Genomic DNA, 23,350 nt, shown 5'->3' with positions numbered 1-23,350 from the left:
AATTAGTTGAACAGGTGAATTTTGTAACGGGGATACGGACAAGTAGTGCGTGAATTTAATTAATTTTTTATCGAGAAATTATTATCTATTCTTTTATTATATTATATGGAAGGTTTCCATACTTTTGATTACATTTTTTAGAAAGTCTATAGTCCTTTTGTTCATTCTTTCTCTCTCGTCCTTGTTTCTCTTTAAATGTTATTGTCGTTTACTGTTATCTTTCCTGTTTTAGATATTAATTTTTCATTTTTTTTTACCTTTCATTCATTGTTTATATTTTCACAATTTACAAAAAACGCGCTGCGCCTACTTAAGCCATACCCATTTTCCTACGGACCATCCACTTCACCTTGACTCCGCCCCTAATTCTGCTCTGGCCACGTCTCCACCACGCCCCATTTTCCTATTTCTCCCTCTCTATCTTTCGAGTCCGACAAATCCTGACCTGACTCGACATATCTGGCCTTAAGTTGACATCCGAGGAGAGAAAATTGTCATTTAACACACAACATTGCCCTTCAAATTATATAAACAACATTAAATTCTGAAGAAAAAAAAAATTAAGAGATCTAAATTTTAGGCGACAAAGAGGAAATTCTAACATCTCGAACAAGTTTCTATGTAGCTTCAGGCTTTCTCCGGTCCAACATTCGATCGTGTCACGAAGAGTCACGTAAAAGCAGGTTCTTTATTTTGTTTTGGTTTTTATATAACATTACGTATTTACCATGGAACAAATTTTTCTAAAAAACAACTAATTGCTTTAGCACAGATTTTAAAATAAACACTAATTTTAAACCACCATCAAGAGAACAAATAATTGGCCGACTTTGCCTTTTTCGATTTTCCACCAGTTTCTTAATCATTGTTAAGCTATTGCCATTTCCATAAAAAAACCGGCATAAATAAGCCCGAACATGTTTTAAATAATTACGACACTGCCAAACACCCAATCACACAATTTCGCAATTCATTAATATGTATGATTTTTATCCGCTGGCCGTATCGCTTCAACAGTGAAAATGCCGTAAATTGTCCCCTAATCACCTTAATTCCGATTTGCGCCGTTTACTCGGCTGACGCCTCGTAACGAAGTTATTTGCATTTCAGGAAAAAGAAGTCACCGATGTCATTGACAAGTGCTGTTCCGGGTACATGGAGGACATCACCACGGGCTTGTGCTTACCGGATTGTCCGGGGTGCTCCAAGGGGACTTGCCTGGCTGGGGAGTGTTCCTGCTTTCCCGGATACAAGGGGGAGATGTGTAACGTTGGTGGGTATTGTGGGTGGGATTTTGACTGGAGTAACTGGGTCAGGTGGCCTTGGTAAATTAGGTTTTTGTGGTAGGCAGAGACGGTGGTTTTGTACACCATTTCCTGATTTAGCGAGCTATAATAATTTGTAATTGAGTTATCCTTGGAACTGGAAACCTATTTTTCTAATGCCTGAAAAGTGGCAAACTAAGTGGCATGCAAGAAAAATACATGTCAAATATGATAGCAAAAAAAACACGTCAGTCAGTCATAGCAGCCAACAAAAAGAAAAAAAAACATGACCCACTCAGGAGGGTCAGGTCAGGTTAAATCATGAATAATTCTATCAATGTCACTACCGGCTCTCGAGATTGTTTCACATTCTTTTAATAACGGTACGGGAGCCTCAGAAATTGTTTCTCATTCTTAAACAAAAAGACACAAGAGGCATATGTGATTTTTTCATTTTCTTAAAAAAAAAGACCAAAATGATATCCGAAATTGTTTCACATTCTTTAAAAAAGGCAGAGGGAGATCACGAAATTCTTACATTCCAAAAAGAGGCATCAAGGTCCCCCGACGAGATTATGTGTCTAATAAAAATCTGGACAGATGGCAGACAGACAGACAGACTGAAATGGGAAACCTATTTTTTATACTCTAGGGGTCATGAAACGCTAGAAAACACAATAAAACGCTTTACAAGTAACGTTTCTAAAATTTTTCAACGAATTTTTTAAATCTACAAATGCCAGAATGTGAAAAATTAATCAGTCTCTCAATCAGTCAGACAGTCAGACAGTCAGACAGTCCGTCAGTTAGTCAATCAGTCAATCAGTGAGTCAGTGACCCAGTCACACATTCAGTGAGTTAACTAGTCAGCCAGTCACTCACTCAGTCATTCAGTCACGCATTCAGTTAGTAAGTCAGACAGTCAGTTAGACACCCACTCATTCATTCAGTCCGTCGGTCAGTCAGTCAGTCGGTCAGTCGATCACTCAGTCCCTCAATCATTAACTCAGTCAATGAGTCAGCCACCCACTTGTTCACTCACCCAGTCAGTCAGTCATTCAGTCAGTCAATCAATGATCCAGTCAGTTGGTCTATATTTTGCGAAACAAAAATTAATCATTATTTCCTTCTTTATCTATTGTATACCGAGTTATTTTGACGGAACTGTAAAAATTGCTATATTTCAATTGACCATTTTGGAAAAATGGTAGAAATTTTCGAAGAAATGAACCCGAAAATGACTTCTGGATTTCGAAGTCTACAAGAAAATGACTTCCTAGTTGAAAAATTGTCGAATATGTCAAAAATGCCAAAATCAATTTTATCTTATCAAATATTAGCCCCGCCCACCCACCCTCTATTTTCTTAAAAGGTATGTGATTTGCCAAAATCAGTCTTATCTTAGCAAGAACTAGCCCCCCCCCCCTCTTCTCATTCTAACGAGTAATTTTATTTCTTTTCAGTATAAGATCATTCATTTCATTCAAATCGGATAAAATCGATCAGTAAAAAGCAGACAGGGTGGGTGGGCGGGGCTAATTATGTTCCTGACTTGTTCTTACTTTTCTATTGTCTCAAATAAACAAATTTTAAACAGTTCTGTGAATATATAAAAGCCATATTTTGTCCATGTTTGTTTAATATATAAAGTCTTCCTTTCCCAACAAAAAACTGACAATATATTTAACTATCCTGTTGTTGAGAGAAAATTCTCTGTATTAAAAAAAAGCAAAAATTAAGCCCCACCCACCCACCCCAATCTCAATTATGATGTGTTTTTCATTCCTAATCAGACGTGGGACGGAGTTTAATTGTAACCTATTATTTCTCTAGAAAATTCTACTCTTTTGAGAACATATTTCATATGGTAAATTCTTGTAAAGAAATGAGGATTTTACAACTAAAGTCTGCCCTTCAGCTCATGATGAATAAAGCATTCATCACAATAGAGAAGGGGTGGGTGGGCGGGGCTTATATTTTGTCCATTTTTGCTTAATATTTGAACTCTTCTTTTCCCAACAAGAAACTGACAATATGTTTAACTATCCTGGTGTTCAGAGAAAATTCTATATATTAAAAAAGAAAACAAAAATTACGCCCCACCCACCCTCCTTGATCTCAATTGTAATGAGTTTTTCATTCTTAATCAGATCGAAGGGCGGAGTTTAATTGTAACATCAATATTTCTCTAAAAAATTCCACCTTTTTAAAAACATATTTCATATGGTAATTTCTTGTAGAGAAATGAGGATTTTGCACTAAACTTCGCCCTTCGGCGCACGCTGAATAAAGTATTCATCACAATCGAGAAGGGGTGGGTGGGCGGGGCTTATATTTGGTCCTTTTCGTCTTAATATACGAAGCCTCCTATTCCCAACAAGAAACTGACAATATGTTTAACTATTCTGTTCTTTAAATAATTGTATTTTTTGAAACAAAAATGAATGATTATTAACTTTTTTATCTACAAAATTTTTATACCGAGCTATTTTGACGGAACTGTAAAAACTGCTATATTAGAATTGGCGATTTTGCAAAAACAGTAGAAATTTTCGAAGAAATGTACCCGAAAACGACTTCTGGATTTCGAAGTTTACAAAAAAATGACTTCAACTTTTTCAAAAATAATTGAAAATTGGTCGAAAATGGCAAAAGTACCAAAATCAGTTTTATCTTATCAAATATTAGCTCCGCCCACCCACCCTCTATTTTCTTGGAGGGTATGTGATTTGCCAAAATCAGTCTTATCTTAGCAAGTACTACCCCCCCCCCCTCTTCTCATTCTAACGACTAATTTTATTTCTTTTCAGTATAAGATCATTCATTTTGTTCAAATCGGATAACATCGATCAGTGAAAAGGAGACAGGGTGGGTGGGCGGGGCTAATTATGTTCTTCTGTTGAGTGAGAGTAGAAAAAGGACGTGAAAAAAGTTAAAAAAAATCGCCAATCGCAAGTTTTTTTGTTATACTATTTGCTATAAAATTTATTTCTTATTTCATGCACCTGACCTGATTTGGCTTACGTGACCTGACTTGTTCTGACTTTTCTATTGTCTCAAATAATCAAATTTTAAACAGTTCTGTGAATATATAGAAGCCACGAAGTACATTCTTTAAATAATTGTATTTTTTGAAACAAAAATGAATGATTATTATTAAGTTTTTTATCTACAAAATTTTTATACCGAGCTTTTTTGACGGAACTTTAAAAATTGCTATATTTCAATCGGTGATTTTGGAAAAACAGTAGAAATTTCCGAAGAAATGTACCCGAAAACGAGTTCTGGATTTCGAAGACTACAAGAAAATGACTTCAACTATTTCGAAAATAGTGGGCGGGGCTAATTATGGTCTTCTGTTAAGTGGGAGTAGAAAAAGGATGTGAATGATGCGTCAATCCTAACTTTTTTTTGTTATACTATTTGCTATAAAATTTATTCCTTATTTCATGCACCGGACCTGATTTGGCTTAACGTGACCTGACTTGTTCTGACTTTTCTATTGTCTCAAATAAACAAATTTTAAACAGTTCTGTGAATATATAAAAGCCATAATTTGTACATTTTTAATATATCAAGGCTTCTTTTCCCAACAAGAAACTAACAATATATTTAACTATCCTGTTGTTGAGCGAAAATTCTTTATATTAAAAAAAGCAAAAATTAAACCCCACCCACCCACCCCAATCTCAATTTTTTATGAGTTTTTCATTCCCAATCAGACCAGGGACGGGGTTTAATTGTAACCTATTATTTCTCTAGAAAATTCTACTCTTTTGAGAACATATTTCATGTGGTAATTTCTTGTAAAGAAATGAGGATTTTGCAACTAAACTCCGCCCTTCAGCTCACGATGAATAAAGCATTCATCACAATAGAGAAGGGGTGGGTGGGCGGGGCTTATATTTTGTCCATTTTTGCTTAATATTTGAAGTCTTCTTTTCCCAACAAGAAACTGACAATATGTTTAACTATCCTGCTGTTGAGAGAAAATTCTATATATTAAAAAAGAAAACAACAGTTAAGCCCCACCCACCCGCCCTGATCTCAATTGTAATGAGTTTTTCGTTCCTAATCAGATCGAAGGGCGGAGTTTAATTGTAACATCAATATTTCTCTAAAAAATTCTACCTTTTTAAAAACATATTTCATATGGTAATTTCTTGTAGAGAAATGAAGATTTTGCAGCTAAAATCCGCCCTTCAGGTAACAATGAATAAAATATTCATCAGAATTGAGAAGGGGTGGGTGGGCGGGGCTTACATTTAGTCCATTTTTTCTTAATATACGAAGTCTTCTTTTCCCAATAAGAAACTGACAATATGTTTAATTATCCTGTTATTGAAACAAAACTCTATATATTAAAAAAAAATAAGCCCCACCCACCCGCCCCAATCTCAATTTTGATGACTGTTTCATTCCTAGTCAGACCGAAGGGCGGAGTTTAATTGTAAAATCAATATTTCTCTAAAAAATTCCACCTTTTTAAAAACATATTTCATACGGTAATTTCTTGTAGAGAAATGAGGATTTTGCGACTAAACTTCACCCTTCGGCGCACGATGAATAAAGTATTCATCACAATTGAGAAGGGGTTGGTGGGCGGGGCTTATATGTTTAACTATTCTGTTCTTTAAATCATTGTATTTAAAAAAAAACAAAATGAATGATTATTAACTTTTTTATCTACAAAATTTTTATACCGAGCTTTTTTGACGGAACTTTAAAAATTGCTATATTTCAATTGGCGATTTTGTAAAAACAGTAGAAATTTCCAAAGAAATGTACCCGAAAACGACTTCTGGATTTCGAAGTTTAAAAGAAAATGACTTCAACTATTTCGAAAATAGTTGAAAATTGGTCGAAAATGGCAAAAGTGCCAAAATCAGTTTTATCTTATCAAATATTAGCCCCGCCCACCCACCCTCTATTTGCTTGGAAGGTATGTGATTTGCCAAAATCAGTCTTTCTCATTCTAACGACTAATTGTATTTATTTCTTTTCAGTATAAGATAATTAATTTCAATCAGATCTGATAAAATTAATCACTGAATTGATTCAGGGTGGGTGGGCGGGGTTAATTATGTTCTTCTGTTGAGTGTGAGTAGAAAAAAGATGTAAAAAAAAAGTAAAAAAAAGCGCCAATCGCAACTTTTTTTTTTGTACTATTTGCTATAAAATTTATTTCTTATTTCATGCACCTGACCTGATTTGGCTTAACGTGACCTGACTTGTTCTGACTTTTCTATTGTCTCAAATAAACAAATTTTAAACAATTCTGTGAATATATAAAAGCCACGAAGTACATTCTTTAAATCATTGTACTTTTTGAAACAAAAATGAATGATTATTATTAAGTTTTTTTATCTACAAAATTTTTATACCGAGCTTTTTTGACGGAACTTTAAAAATTGCTATATTTCAATTGGCGATTTTGGAAAAACAGTAGAAATTTCCGAAGAAATGTACTCGAAAACGACTTCTGGATTTCGAAATCTACAAGAAAATGACTTCAACTATTTCGAAAATAGTTGAAAATTGGTCGAAAATGGCAAAAGTGCCAAAATGAGTTTTATCTTATCAAATATTAGCCCCGCCCACCAACCCTCTATTTTCTTGGAGGGTATGTGATCTGCCAAAATCAGTCTTGTCTTAGCAAGTACTAGCCCCCCCTCCCTCTTCTCATTCTAATACTGATTTTATTTCTTTTCATTATAAGATCATTCATTTCATTCAAATCCGATAAAATCGATCAGTGAAAAGGAGACAGGGTGGGTGGGCGGTGTTAATTATGTTCTTCTGTTGAGTGTGAGTAGAAAACAGATGTAAAAAAAAAGTAAAAAAAAAAGCGCCAATCGCAACTTTTTTTGTTATACTATTTGCTATAAAATTTATTTCTTATTTCATGCACCTGACCTGATTTGGCTTAACGTGACCTGACTTGTTCTGACTTTTCTATTGTCTCAAATAAACAAATTTTAAACAGTGTGTGAATATATAAAAGCCATATTTTGTACATTTTTGCTTAATGTATAAAGTCTTCTTTTCCCTACAAGAAACTGACAATATATTTAACTATCCTGTTGTTGAGAGAAAATTCTATATATTAAAAAAGAAAACAAAAGTTAAGCCCCACACACCCGCCCTGATCTGAATTGTAATGAGTTTTTCATTCCTAATCAGATCGAAGGGCGGAGTTTAATTGTAACATCAATATTTCTCTAAAAAATTCTACCTTTTTAAAAACATATTTCATATGGTAATTTCTTGTAGAGAAATGAGGATTTTGTAGCTAAACTCAGCCCTTCAGGTAACAATGAATAAAATATTCATCAGAATTGAGAAGGGGTGGGTGGGCGGGGCTTACATTTAGTCCATTTTTTCTTAATATACCAAGTCTTCTTTTCCCAATAAGAAACTGACAATATGTTTAATTTTCCTGTTATTGAAACAAAACTCTATATATTTAAAAAAAATAACCCGCCCCAATCTCAATTTTGATGACTGTTTCATTTCTAGTCAGACCGAAGGGCGGAGTTTAATTATAAAATCAATATTTCTCTAAAAAATTCTACCTTTTTAAAAACATATTTCATATGGTAATTTCTTGTAGAGAAATAAGGATTTTTCGACTAAACTTGACCCTTCGGAGCACGATGAATAAAGTATTCATCACAATTGAGAAGGGGTGGGTGGGCGGGGCTTATATTTGGTCCGTTTCGTCTTAATATACGAAGCCTCTTTTTCCCAACAAGAAACTGACAATATGTTTAACTATTCTGTTCTTTAAATAATTGTATTTAAAAAAAAATGAATGATCATTAATTTTTTTATCTACAAAATTTTTATACCGAGCTATTTTAAATAAATAAATAAATAAATAAATAAATAAATAAATAAATTTTTATTGACTAACAGAACAAAGTTCCAAAATAGACAATAGTTTTAAAAAACAAAATATGAAATAAGATGTCCTAATAACTACAAACGTCTTAAATAATTATTAAACATATGTTGCGAGCAACTGAAGATATCTATATCTACTAAGTTATTAACCGCGAATCCTATTCTATTTACTACAGAAGTGTTGTAACCGAGATTTGTTCTTTTAAACGAACATAAGATTGTGTCCTGGTTCCTAGTATGTACCAAAGGTACTCTAAAATTAAATAAGGATAAGAATTCGGCACTATCAATTTGATTATTGAACAGTTTATATGCAAACTTAAGCTCAAATTTTAACTTACGCTGTGTAAGAGTCTCTAGTTCTGTTATAGCAAGTCTTTGATTATAATTGTAATTTGATTTATTGAGACCCATTTTAAACATTAAATAATTACAGAACTTTCTTTGCACCCTTTCGAGGCGAGTTTCGTGAATTGCATATGAAGGAAACCAGATAAGAATGCCATATTCTAAAATTGGTCTAATCATGGTAATAAAGAGCTTACGAATTGCTATGATGCTATGGAAATCTGCAGTCATTCTTCTTATGAAACCACTAACTCGAAAAGACTTATCGATTACATAATCTATATGCTTAACAAAACTTAAAGTCGAATTAAAAATGATCCCCAAGTCCCTAATTTCACTAACAGCCTCCAGGATTTGGTTGTCAATGCTATAAGAAAATTTTATAGTGGATTTTTTCCTGGAGAATGTTATTTGTTTACACTTTTTGTTATTTAATTGCATGCTATTTTCACTACACCAGTTGGTTATTTTTATAAGAGTATATTGCATAGCTTGACAATCTGCAAGGTCGTTAACATTAATGAATATTTTAAGATCGTCCGCAAAGAATAAAAATCTAACAAAATTAAGTGATAGTGTCAGGTCATTTATGAATATTAAAAATAAAATAGGGCCGATGTGACTGCCTTGTGGGACTCCCGAGGGAATAGAAATAGCATCTGATAAAAAGCCTTTAACTGAGATTTTTTGGGTACGATTTAATAGGTAAGAAGCTAACCAGCGATGAAGAGAACCTCGTATGCTATAAATCTTTAATTTCTTTAAAAGAAGGGCATGGTTGACTCTGTCGAAAGCTTTACAGAAATCTAGATATACAGCGTCGACTTGAGCTGCCTCCTCTAAAGCATCAATGATATATTCATTGTAGATGGCGAGATTTGTTACTGTGCTTTTTCCTGGCAGAAATCCATGCTGATGAGGTGTCAAAACGGAACTGTAAAAATTGCTATATTTCAATTGCCGATTTTGGAAAAACGGTAGGAATTTCCGAAGAAATGTACCCGAAAACGACTTCTGGATTTCGAAGTCTACAAGAAAATGACTTCAACTATTTCGAAAATTGTTGAAAATTGGTCGAAAATGGCAAAAGTGCCAAAATCAGTTTTATCTTATCAAATATTAACCCCGCCCACCCACCCTCTATTTGCTTGGAAGGTATGTGATTTGCCAAAATCAGTCTTTCTCATTCTGACGACTAATTTTATTTATTTCTTTCAGTATAACATAACTCATTTCAATCAGATCAGATAAAATTAATCACTGAATTGAGACAGGGTGGGTGGGCGCGGCTAATTATGTTCCTCTGTTGAGTGTGAGTAGAAAAAAGATGTAAAAAAAAAAGTAAAAAAAACGTCAATCGTAACTTTTTTTTGTTATACTATTTGCTATAAAATTTATTTCTTATTTCATGCACCTGACCTGATTTGGCTTAACGTGACCTGACTTGTTCTGACTTTTCTATTGTCTCAAATAAACTAGTTTTAAACAGTTCTGTGAATATATAAAAGCCACAAAGTAAATTCTTAAAATATTTAATTGTATTTTGTGACCCAAAAATTAATGATTATTTCCTTTTTTATCTACAAAATTTTCATACCGAGCTATTTTGACGGAACTGTAAAAATTGCTATATTTCAATTGTCGATTTTGGAAAAACGGTAGGAATTTCCGAAGAAATGAACGCGAAAATAACTTCATAGTTGACAAATTGTCGAAAATGTCAAAAATGCCAAAATCAATTTTATCTTATCAAATATTAGACCCGCCCACCCACCCTCTATTTTCTTGGAAGGTATGTGATTTGCCAAAATCAGTCTTATCTTAGCAAGTACTAACCCCTCCCCCCTCTTCTCATTTTAACGACTAATTTTATTTCTTTTCAGTATAAGATAATTCATTTCGTTCAAATCGAATAAAATCGATCAGTGAAAAGGAGACAGGGTGGGTGGGCGGGGCTAATTGTGTTCTTCTGTTGAGTGGGAGTAGAAAAAAGATGTGAATGATGCGTCAATCGTAACTTTTTTTTGTTATACTACATATTTGCTATAAAATTTATTTCTTATTTCATGCACTTGACCTGATTTGGCTTAACGTGACCTGACTTGTTCTGACTTTTCTATTGTCTCAAATAAACTAATTTTAAACAGTTCTGTGAATATATAAAAGCCACAAAGTAAATTCTTAAAATATTTAACTGTATTTTATGAAACAAAAATGAATGATTATTTCCTTTTTTATTTACAAAATTTTTATACCGAGTTATTTTGACGGAACTGTAAAAATTGCTATATTTCAATTGGCGATTTTGGAAAAACAGTAGAAATTTTCGAAGAAATGTACCCGAAAAAGACTTCTGGATTTCGAAGTCTACAAGAAAATGACTTCAACTATTTCGAAAATAGTTGAAAATTGGTCGAAAATTGCAAAAGTGCCAAAATCAGTTTTATCTTATCAAATATTAGCCCCGCCCACCCACCCTCTATTTGCTTGGAAGGTATGTTATTTGCCAAAATCAGTCTTTCTCATTCTAACGACTAATTGTATTTATTTCTTTTCAGTATAACATAATTCATTTCAATCAGATCAGATAAAATTAATCACTGAATTGAGACAGGGTGGGTGGGCGGGGTTAATAATGTTCTTCTGTTGAGTGTGTGTAGAAAAAAGATGTAAGAAAAAACGCCAATCGGAACTTTTTTTGTTATACTATTTGCTATAAAATTGATTTCTTATTTCATGCACCTGACCTGATTTGGCTTAACGTGAGCTGACTTGTTCTGACTTTTCTATTGTCTCAAATAAACAAATTTTAAACAGTTCTGTGAATATATAAAAGCCACGAAGTACATTCTTTAAATAATTGTATTTTTTGAAACAAAAATGAATGATTATTATTAAGTTTTTTATCTACAAAATTTTTATACCGAGCTTTTTTGACGGAACTGTAAAAATTGCTATATTTCAATTGGCGATTTTCGAAAAACAGTAGAAATTTCCAAAGAAATGTACCCGAAAACGACTTCTGGATTTCGAAGTCTACAAGAAAATGACTTCAACTATTTCGAAAATAGTTACTATACTTTTTGCTATAAAATTTATTTCTTATTTCGTGCACCTGACCTGACTTGACCTAATGTGATCTGACTTGTTCTGAATATTTAAAAGCCACAAAGTAAATTCTTAAAATGATTGTATTTTCTTCAAAATTTTTATACCGAGCTATTTTGACGGAACCGTAAAAATTGCTATATTTCAATTGGCGATTTTGGAAAAACGGTAGGAATTGCTGAAGAAATGGATATTTCAATTATTTCGAAAATAGTCGAAAATCCCAAAAGTGCCAAAATCAGTTTTGTCTTATGAAATATCAGAGGGTGCTCTTGAGATTCTTTAACATTCCTAAAATAAAGACACCAAAGCCGGCCGTCAGGGTTCACATTCCTAAAAAAAGGACTCTAGGTTATTTCACATTCTTAAAACAAGACAGAAGGTTCCTCAGAAATTGTTTCGTTTCCTTAAAAAAAAGAAAGTGTCCCAGAGATTGTTTTACATTTTTCAAAAAAAAAGATAGTTGAGACTTCTTTAAAAAAAATAGAGGGGCCTCCTGAGATTCCTTCCATTTCTAAAAAAATGCGACTTTTTACAGATTTTTAAAAGATATTCAGCAAAAATGGAGGTCAAACAAATTTTTGTTCACGTAAAATTTTGCCTGCGTTAGTAACCTAATGCACTTAATAATTTTGAGAAAAATGTAGCTCTCGTTCTCTGAAATTCTAATTATGGACTTGAAACACATGTAATCTTTTTAACAACTGTTGGAATGATGTAATCTTAAGAATAAACAATTTCAACACGCTTAATAATATATGACCTAGTGCATCCTGTGAATTTTTTTTAAATGTCAAGTGTAACATTCAAAGAAATTGCAGTGATAAAACATGATAAATAGACAATAGGCTAACAGACTTGGAAATTCTTTATGAACTGCAGATGTTGAAGGTAATTATTAGCTCTAACACTACGAGTAAATAAGTATCAATTTTATGATCCATTTTAATTGCGTGCCTTCTCTAAACTTTCCATTTAGAGATAAAAGTAGTTCTAAAAAAAATGCTTTTTGTGTAGATACTTTAGTTAATCGCTTGCATGTAAATTGTGTGTTCTGAACTACACAGTTTGCTATTTTCAGACTGCGAGGAGTTCGAATGGGGAGAAGGTTGCAAGTTTAAATGTAATTGCAATGGTGGTGGGTGTGATCGTTTTACAGGAAGTTGCCTCTGTCTCCCAGGATGGATAGGAGATGAGTAAGTAAAGCAATTTTACGTCTTTACTTAATTAATATTTTGAAGGAGGTTCGGTAAGTTTTTTCCTCGAAAAACGTTCATTTTCCTTTAATAGAGAATTTTTTCAATTGACGTGTTAACTTATTTTTTAATTTCCGCCAAAAATTTGAAAAAAAAGACGTACCTGGCCCCGGGAGAGAAACTCCTATATGATTTCCTCCAGGATTACCCGTCACAGGCTCAAACCACCGAGCCACGAGGCCGCAATCGTTACACCCTCGGAAAAGCTTCATGTCCTACAATGGAAAATTAACAACGTTAAGGAAATTTAGTTACTTTCACGCTTAAAAACGTGAAAAATAAAAAATAGCTCGCTTCGCTAGCTGTATATTTTTTCCATTCCAGATGCCAGTCCCCCTGCCCCGCCGGCTTCTACGGCTCTCTTTGCCAGCTCCGCTGCCCGTGCGAGCCCTGCCACCCGGCCACCGGCCGCTGCCTCCCAACCTCCCCCTCGCCGCCCCTTTCCTCCCCCTCGCCCTCTTCGCCGCCCATCAGCTTCACCAACAACGGGAAGCTCGAGGTCCCCCAGGCCGCCCTACTTTCGACACCTCCGCCGACGGAAGCGCCGTTTCCCATCTTTGAAGACGCACAAAGGCGAGAAATTGACGAGATGCCAATCAACAATTACGTTTCGGTGGGTCGCGATAGTCTCGCCGAGACCACTGAACCGGTGCAGATCACGAAATCGCGAACGAAAGTGAAAAGTACCGAGGTTAGTGGCGGAAACGGGGGAAATCCCGAGATTAACAAGAACGATCTGGTCAACAGCGCCAGTGCGGCGACGGCCATTTCCGCGGGGATCATCATCGTGGCGGCGGTGATTGTGGCGGCGAACCACTTCAAGAGGAGCCGGAAGGCCAAGGACGGGGAGAGGGGCAAGGGGGTGTCGACGGTGGCGGTGTACACGCATAGTATTTTTCACACGCCGCTGCCAGGTAGGTGACGCTACTCTGATCTGGTCTGCTTGAGTTTAAATTTGTATGTATTTATGGAAACATGACGGGATAATTATGTAAAACTAAGTCGTGAATCGTGGTTTGAGATATCAGTGCTTTGGTGGGTAGGATTATGTTCCTTTTACCGCTTCACCTTTACCTACATAATAACAATGTAGTTCATAGATTCATAAATAACACTTTCCATTAACTTCCTGGTACGAATTGTGTTGTGGCTGAAAAACTGTTGGTTTTGGAAGTGGCTAACTTCGGCCTACTCATAAATGTCAACGCTATAATCGATAACTGTCCGTCAAAATTCGAGAACATTCGATGTAAAGCGAGTGTCACTCAGGTCGGGGGCGGCGATGCAGCGTTACCATGGCGCCAGGCCAGTATTCCAAGCCGCCCGACTCAATGTTGCTTTCTTTAATTTCCGTCGGCCCACTCTCTACCTTTAGCTTTTCTCTGTCTGTTTGTCCGTCTGTCCGTCTGTTAATTTAATTTTGAATCTGCAAAACCAAATGCTTTGAAATCTTGTCACCTCAAAATTTTGCTGAATAAATCCTATCTTAAAAGTGCAAAAAATGTTGAGTCAATACTTGTGATTTATCACTGCACTAACATTTTTTAGATTTGTTTATACGGGGTGTTTCAAAAAAATTAATGACTGAGTCTATTTATTGTGGCGATTGCTCGATTTTCTCCTTTCGGATTCCGATTTTCGCTTTTTCAAATTGTCGATTTTTTAAATTTCATATTTCTCAATTTTTCAATTCTCCGATTTGACAATTTAAAAAAAACTTGGCACATTTTTACAATTTGTCGATATTTTAAATTTTTGATTTTTTAAATATTCAATTTTTCGATTTTTTGATATTTCGATTGCTCGATTTTCGATTTTTCTACTTCTCGGAATCTCGGATTTTTCAGTCTTTTTCAATTTGCCAATTAGCGTTTGCTCGATTTGTCAACATTTCAATTTTCGATTTTTCTATTGTTCATTTTCCCGATTTTTCGATTTTTCAATTTTTCGGATTCCCAATTTTTCAAGAATTCAGTTTGGGGATTTTTCAAATTTTCCATTTCCTGTTATTTCGATTTTTAATTTTTCGGCTTTACGATTTTTCGATTTCTCTGTTTTTCAAATTTTCGATTTCCCAATTTTTCAATATTTCAATCTTGGGAATTTTTCAATTTCTAGTTTTATCAATTTATCGATATTTTAATTGTTTCATTTTTAAAATTTAATCTTTTTTTATGTTTTGATTGCTCGATTTTACAGTTCTTAATGTTCCAATTTTCCGATTTTACAATTTAAAAAAACATTTTTCGACTTCTCGATTTCCCGATATTTAAAATTTTTGATTCCTCAAGTTTTCAACATTTCAATTTCAGGGATTTTTCAATTTTTAGTTTTGGATTTTTTGATGTTTCCATTGCTCGATTTTCGATGTTTCTACTTTTCGGAATTATGTTTTTCAGTGTTTCAATTTCGTGATTTTTAAAATTTGTAATTTTTCGATTGTTACATTTTTCGATTTCTCAATATTTCAGTTCAGTTTGGGGATTTTTCAAATTCTCTATTCTGTGATTTTTCGATTTTTCATTTTCGATTTCTTAAATTTTACATTTTTCCATTTTTCAATTTTTAGATTTTACGATTTTTTGATGTTTCGGTTTCCCGATTTTTAATTTTCTCAATATTTCGATTCTTCGAATTGTGGATTTCTTGACATCGATTTTTCAATTTTTGGACATTTTAATGTTTCGATATTTTACAATTTACATTTTTCAATTTTTGATCTTTTAATTTTTCGACTTCTTGGTTTTAGATTTTTCAATTTCTTTGATTTTTAAAATATTTGATTTGTCAGTATTTCAATTTTGTATTTTTTTTTTGTTTATTTATCTATGTTTCAATTTTTCGAGTTCTCGATTTATCGAGTTTTCACTTTTTCGATTTTTCAGTTGTTCAATTTCCGGGTTTTCCAGTTGATCTTTGAGTTTTTCGATTTCCTCATTGTTCGAGAATTTAGTTTCGGGATTTTTCGATTACACAATTTCCTGTTTTTTCTGGTTTTTCAGTTTTTCGATTTTTCTACTTTTCGGAATTCAATTTTTCAATTTTTTGATTTTTCGATTTTTCAATTTTCGGATTTTTTTTATTTTACTTTTTTTATTTATTAATTTTTAGATTTTGGACAGTTTCAGTTTCTCGATTTTTCGATCTTTTCATGTGGCGATTTCTCGATGTATCAATTTTTCGACTTTTAGACATTGGATTTTTTGATTCCCTAATTTTTCCATGTTTTGATTTTTCAATTTTTCAGTGTCTTAATTTTTCGAGAATTCAGTTTGGGGATTTTTCAATTTCTCTATTTTCGTTTTTTCAGTTTTTCGGCTTTTCGATTTATCGATTTTTCAAATTTTCGATTTGTCGATTTCTAAAATTTTCGATTTCTAGATTTCTGAAATTTTCCATTTTTCGATTTTTCAATATTTCTATGTTATTTTTCAATTTCTAGTTTTTTCAATTTGTCGATATTTTAATTTTTTGATTTTTTAAGCCTTGAATTTTTCGTTTTTTTTTTTTTTGGTGTTCAATTTCTTGATTATTTCAATTTTTTTCGTTTTTTTGCACTTTCGGGTTTTCAGTTTTTTTATTTTTCAATTTTTCCATTTGTAAAATTTATTACTTTTCAGTTTTTCGATTTTTAAAACGTTTTGATTTCTCGATTAATTCAGTTTTTCGATTTTTCTACTTTTCGGAATTCGATTTTTCGGTTTTTCAATTTTTTGATTTTTCAATTTTTCAATTTTCGGATTTTTTTTTAATTTTACTTTTTTTATTTATTAATTTTTAGATTTTGGACAGTTTCAGTTTCTCGATTTTCCGATCTTTTCATGTGGCGATTTATCGATGTATCAATCTTTCGACTTTTAGACATTGGATTTTTTGATTCCCTAATTTTTCCATGTTTTGATTTTTCAATTTTTCGGTGTCTTAATTTTTCGAGAATTCAGTTTGGGGATTTTTCAATTTCTCTATTTTTGTTTTTTCAGTTATTCGGCTTTTCGATTTTTCGATTTCTCGATTTTTCAAATTTTCGATTTCTCGATTTCTGAAATTTTCCATTTCACGATTTCTGAAATTTTCCATTTCTCGAATTCTGAAATTTTCCATTTCCCGATTTTTCAAATTTTCGATTTCTCGATTTTTCAATATTTCAGTCTTGGGAATTTTTCAATTTCTAGTTTTATCAATTTGTCGATATTTTAATTTTTTTTTAAATCTTGAATTTTTCGATTTTTTGATGTTTCCATTCCTCGATTTTCAATTTTTTATTTCTCGGTTTTTCGATTCTTCTGATTTCCGAATTTTTAAATTTTTTAAATTTACCAGTTTTTTGATTCCCCAAATTTTCGACTTTTCGATTTCTCGAGTACTCGATTAATCAATTTTTCGATTTTTTCATTTTTCCATTTCTCGTTGTCTGGATTTCTCGGTTTTTTCGTTCTTCAATTCTTCAACTTATCGATTTCTTCTTTTTTTTCGATTTCTCAGGTTTTCGATTCTCCAAATGCTCGATTTTTTAAATTTTCGATTTTTACACTTTTTAATTTTTGGATTTCTCAATTTTTCAATGTTTCATTTTTGAAATCTTTCAATTTTTCGATTTTTTGTTTAAAAATGTTTCGATTTTTTGATTTTTGATGTTTGAATCATTCGATTCTTCAATTTTTCGATTTTTTAAATTCTTCAGTTTTTCGATTCTTCAGATTTACGAATTTTTAAATTTTTAATTTTGTTAATTTTTTTGAAGTTCCTAAATACTCGACTTTTCGATTTCTCGATTAATCAATTTCTCGAGTTCTCGATTTTTCGGTTTTTCAGATCTTCAGTTCTTCAATTTATCGATTTTCCTATTTTCCTTTTCGATTTCTTAGGTTTTTGATTCTTCGGTTCGATTTTTAGAATTCTCGGTTTTTCAATGTTTCAGTTTTGGTATTTTTCAATTTTTCGATTAAAAAATTTTTGATTTTTCGATTTTTGATGTTCAATTTCTCGACTATTCGATTTCTGGGTTTTTCAGTTCTTCATGACTTTCCTATTTTTCTTTTCAGTTGTTAGATTTATCAAATTTTCCATTTCTCTATTTTTCGACATTTCAATTTTGGGAATTTTCCAATTTTTCGTTTTTTTGAATTTTCGGGTTTGAATTTTTTTTATTTTTCTATTTTTCCATTTGTAAAATTTATTGGTTTTCAGTTTTTCGATTTTTAAAACGTTTTGATTTCTCGATTATTCACTTTTTCCAATTTTAGACATTTCGGAATTCGATTTTTCAGTTTTTCAATTTTTTGATTTTTCGATTTTTCAATTTACGATTTTTTTTTAATTTTACTTTTTTATTTATTAATTTTTAGATTTTGGGCAGTTTCAGTTTCTCGATTTTTCGATGTTTTCATGTCTCGATTTCTCGATTTTTAGACATTTGGATTTTTTGATTCCCTAATTTTTCCATGTTTTGATTTTTCGATTTTTCGGTGTCTTAATTTTTCGAGAATGCAGTTTGGGGATTTTTCAATTTCTCTATTTTTGTTTTTTCAGTTTTTCGGCTTTTCGATTTTTCGATTTCTTGATTTTTCAAATTTTCGATTTCTCGATTTCTGAAATTTTCGATTTCTCGATTTCTGAAATTTTCCATTTCTCGATTTCTGACATTTTCGTTTTCTGGATTTCTGAAATTTTCAATTTCTCGATTTTTCAATATTTCAATGTTATTTTTCAATTTCTAGTTTTTTCAGTTTGTCGATATTTTAATTTTTTGATTTTTTAAGTCTTGAATTTTTCGTTTTTTTGGTGTCAATTTCTTGATTATTTCAATTTTTTTCGTTTTTTTTGCACTTTCGAGTTTTAAATTTTTTTATTTTTCAATTTTTCCATTTGTAAAATTTATTACCTTTCAGTTTTTTGATTTTTAAAAGGTTTTGATTTCTCGATTTATTCAGTTATTCGATTTTTCTACTTTTGGGAATTTCAATTTTTCGGTGTCTTAATTTTTCGAGAATAGAGTTTGGGGATTTTTCAATTTCTCCATTTTTGTTTTTTCAGTTTTTCGGCTTCTCGATTTTTCGATTACTCGATTTTTTCAAATTTTCGATTTCTCGATTTCTGAAATTTTTCATTTCTCAATTTCTGAAATTTTCCATTTCTCGATTTCTGAAATTTTCCATTTCTCGATTTTTCAAATTTTCGATTTCTCGATTTTTCAATATTTCAATCTTGGGAATTTTTCAATTTCTAGTTTTATCAGTTTGTCGATATTTATAATTTTTTGATTTGTTTCGAGTTTTTGATGTTTCGATTGCTCGATTTCAGATTTTTCAAGTTTCGGTTTTTGGATTTCTCAACTTTTGCAGTTCTTAATTTTTCAATTTTCCGATTTTACAATTTTAAAAAATATTGTGGTTTTCGATTTTTCTATTTCCGGATTCCCCAATTTTTCAAATTTTTGGTTTCTCCATGGTTCAACATTTTAATTTTAGGAATTCTTCAATTTCTGGTTTTTTCAATTTGTCGATATTTTAATTTTTTGAATTTTTAAATCTTGAATTTTTCAATTTTTTTATGTTTCCATTGCTCGATTTTCGATTTTTCCATTTTTCGGTGTTTCAATTTCTTGATTATACGAATTTTTTATTTTTTATGTACATAATTCTACTTTTTTTTCACAATTTAAAAAAAAATTTTTCGATTTCTCGATTTCCCGATTTTTCAAATTTTTTATTCCAAGTTCTTAACACTTCAATTTTAGGAATTTTTTAATTTCTGGTTTTGGATTTTCTGATGTTTCCATTGCTCGATTTTCGATTTTTCTACTTTTCGGAATTATATTTTTCAGTGTTTCAATGTCTTGATTTTTAAAATTTTTAATTTTTCGATTTTTCAAGTTTTCGATTCCTTGGATTTTACATTTTTCCATTTTTCAATTTTTGAGTTTTACGATTTTTTGATGTTTCGTTTCGCGATTTTTGATTTTTTTCAGTGTATTAATATTTCGATTCTTCGAATTTTGGATTTCTCGACATCGATTTTTCAATTATTGGACATTTTAATTTTTCGATTTTTTAGGCTTTACATTTTTCAATTTTCTGATGTTTCAATTTTTCGACTTCTTGGTTTTAGATTTTTCAATTTTTTGATTTTAAAGTATTTGATTTTTCAATTTTCCTATTTTCAATTCTTCGATTTCTCGATTTCGCGAGTTTTCAGTGTCTCGAATTTCCGGGTTTTCCAATGGCCCGATTTTTCGATTTTACAACTTTTCTGTCTCGATTTTTAAGATTTTCGATTTCCTCATTCTTCGAGAATTCAGTTTTTTCAATTTCACAAGTTTCCCATTTTTAAATTTTTTTCTTTTCAGTTTTTCAATTTTTTGCGCTTCAGAAATTTATTTTTAAATTTTCCAATAAATCCGTCTCAAATGACAAATTCGTGCACAACATGAGTCATAGCCTACCGCAGTTCAAAAAGTTTCCGAAATTTTCTAGACCAGCCAATAACAACGCACGATTTTTTTTCCATTTGTCCATATCAATGTTTAGTTTCTAATTCGAGTGGTGCCACTTTGGAGGCGTTAGTGATAAGTTTCAAACAATTCGATGTTATCACAAGGATTTTAACATCAATCGATAAACAAAACGGTTCCGTAAATACAAAGAAAGTCGCCTTGTGTAACAACTGACTCCGTGGCGCAACGGTAGCGCGTCTGACTCCAGATCAGAAGGTTGCGTGTTCAAATCACGTCGGGGTCAAACACTTTTTTTGCAAAATTTTCTTCACCAATTTATTTTATACAAACATATAGTAAAATATAACATATATAACACACGATTCTTTTAATAACGTCAAAAATTGTTATTATTATTAATGGTAGAAATTAAAAATTTATTAGTGTTGTTACAATGTAACTAGAGTTAGGTGAGCTAATTAACGCTGTGTATATTTGGTTGCATACATAATTCGGAAATAAACACTAATGCACTTTCAATAAGTCAATCAACGCTGTGTATATTTGGTTGCAGATCCTCCCATCTTCGAAAACCCAATATTTGTTAACCCCGTCGAAACCAACCCTTCAGGTGAAGGCCGCTTCGAAACCCACGTCGTCTGCAGCATGAATTTTCCCGGACACCCCAACAGCAAAGGTAATCACATTAATAAATTAGATAATTAAACTTTAAATGTTTTTTGGGACAGATTTTCTCTACGATCATCCCCCTTCAACAGGAAGCTATCGAGCCGCCTCAATACCTGAACCCGACCTCGATTTGAGCCACAGTGTGCACTCGGAACCTGTGTATGATGAGATTCCTTCCGGCATTGCTCCAATACCCATATCACAGCCGCCCCCGTCGTACAAATCGTCGTCTTTGTATATGAACACGTGCGGGAAAACGAGATTTTAAACGAGGGTTGATCGATAATGACGTGTTTATTGGTTAGGTGTTCACGAATACGTGTATAAGTTGTAGTTTTTTTGTAGATTTGAATAAAGTGTGAATGGCTGGGTTTGTGTTCCTGTTGAATTTTATTTTTAATGTGGTAATTTCGTAAGGATATTTATTACTGTGTAAGAATATAACTTTGTACAACGCAAATGTCTACGTATTTTTAATAAAACAAAATGAAACTTTTCTCTTTTTTCTTTTTTTTTCGTATATGGTGCACGTTTGAACTGCTTTTGGAAGACTGCACAATTTGATTAACTATTATCCGGTACACGGTTTATCTGTTATTTATTTCGCGTTTCCGTTTATTTTTAAAATTCCGATAACTCCTTGGAGATAATGCTTTTGTTGCATAATAATAAAACACGCTTTGTTTATCTAAAAAATATTTTTGTGCGTTTAATCAAATACATACATTAATTATTGTAGAGTTTTCGGAACGTAATCAGTCGCTAATCAATTTTAAAAGCACCCACACAATTTAAACAGTGCCTGGACCGTAATTACCTCAAATATGTTTTCGCTGTTACACGAAATCGCATCCAGTAGAAGTACATGTAATTAACTAGTTCATCAGTGGACTCGATGGTCATTGATTAGCCAGGTATTCCACTGCCGTTAATTACCAGCCTATGCTGATCTACTCTACTCTAGAGAGCCGCCGGCGCTTTATTTTATTACTGGACCGACTAAAATTCAGCCACAAGATGGTGCTCCGCCTCGTCATAATCATACCATTCGAGCAACTTTAATTTTGACTTTTAATTAAGCGCTCCCAGAATCCGTTTAAACGATAACTTGCTTATTCCAGGTCCCGGTTGCATTGATTAGTTTCCGCCGGCCAATTTAATTACAGCACTAGTAATGAACTTGAAATTGATCTCGTGATGCATCAAACTGTACCCTTTCAGAGTGGTTCAAGTTCAGGTGCATTTCATGTAATTAATTCGTAATGAAGCCTTTTACAACACAGGAATTTTATCTGTAATTTGAGCTTGGAAAGGTCGAGAGGTGCGCCAGTTCAGAGAGGGGCAGAAATTAGCCCCGTGGCGGTGCTTCACTGCAGCGAAACTGTTTCGAGAGGGTTGGGATGTAGCGGAGTTAATTAATTAATTGGGTTGCGATATTTTGGTCAAGTGTGTTTGCGTTTTAGAGTGCCCGGTAGTGATTTATTTTATTTTGTGATTTGTTGTTCTGAAAAATGTTTAATATGTAGTAGCGTACAAGGACCTCATTCTATCCTCTGATCAAGGCGATCGAGCTCTCCTCAATTTTTATTCAGGAATATCATGTAGATAGTAAAACGCTAACCAATATTTAACTGATCATCACCACCAACAATGAATGACGTCATCTCCAATTTTGTAATAGTAAATGTTATTTAAATTTTATAAAATGACGCACTCTTCCACTTGTGCTTTATGAATCGGTGTTGAGTTTTACCCCTAAGAATCTAGATTTTTGAAATAAAATCAAAATTGTATAAAGCCATTTTACAATTTAATTTTGAAATTACAAAATCGAATACTTTGAAATTTTGCACCACAGAGGAATTGATGTCATCTTACAATTTTCTCGAATAAATGTTACTTAAATTTTAAAAAGTAACATAGTCCTGAACTTATGAGTGTTCTAGACATAGATATTTTTAAGTTTCTCAATTTTTCAATTTTTTCATTTCTCGGTTTTTCGATTCTTCTGATTTCCGAATTTTTAAATTTTTAAATTTTCCAGTTTTTTGATTCCCCAGATTTTTTGATTTTCCCATTTCTCGTTTTCTAGATTTCTCGGTTTTTTCGTTCTTCAATTCTTCAACTTATTGATTTTCCTATTTTTTTTTCGATTTCTCAGGTTTTCAATTCTCCAATTGCTCGATTTTTTAAATTTTCGATTTTTCCACTTTTCAATTTTTGGATTTCTCAATTTTTCAGTGTTTCATTTTTGCAATTTTTCGATTCTTCAGATTTCCGAATTTTTAAATTTTTAAATGTTTTAATTTTTGGCGTTCCTAAATTTTCGACTTTTCGATTTCTCG

The 23,350-nt window shown here is 32.4% G+C and overlaps 1 protein-coding gene and 1 non-coding gene across 2 annotated transcripts in view; both read left to right on the top strand.

Moving 5' to 3' along the window:
• LOC135124787 (uncharacterized) overlaps positions 1-21,501 on the top strand; it is a 49,075-nt gene extending 27,574 nt beyond the window's left edge. Inside the window, exons 4-8 of the mRNA XM_064050003.1 lie at positions 1,111-1,273; positions 12,709-12,823; positions 13,208-13,797; positions 20,890-21,012; positions 21,065-21,501. Of these exons, the coding sequence (XP_063906073.1) occupies positions 1,111-1,273; positions 12,709-12,823; positions 13,208-13,797; positions 20,890-21,012; positions 21,065-21,273 (1,200 nt within the window). The 3' untranslated portion in view covers positions 21,274-21,501. The remainder of the gene's footprint in view (positions 1-1,110; positions 1,274-12,708; positions 12,824-13,207; positions 13,798-20,889; positions 21,013-21,064) is intronic.
• On the top strand, positions 20,548-20,619 carry Trnaw-cca (transfer RNA tryptophan (anticodon CCA)). The gene has a single exon. It is a non-coding gene; the product is annotated as a tRNA-Trp (tRNA).
• Positions 21,502-23,350: the final 1,849 nt, after the last annotated feature.

Source organism: Zophobas morio, unplaced genomic scaffold (genome assembly GCF_036711695.1).
Source record: "Zophobas morio isolate AGI-343-1 ecotype UQ-CSIRO unplaced genomic scaffold, CSIRO_AGI_Zmor_V1 ptg000008l, whole genome shotgun sequence".
In the NCBI taxonomy this organism is placed as follows: Eukaryota; Metazoa; Arthropoda; class Insecta; order Coleoptera; family Tenebrionidae; genus Zophobas; species Zophobas morio.
The sequence above is the reverse complement of the archived record's forward strand: the minus strand, read 5'-3'. Positions and strand labels throughout refer to the sequence as shown.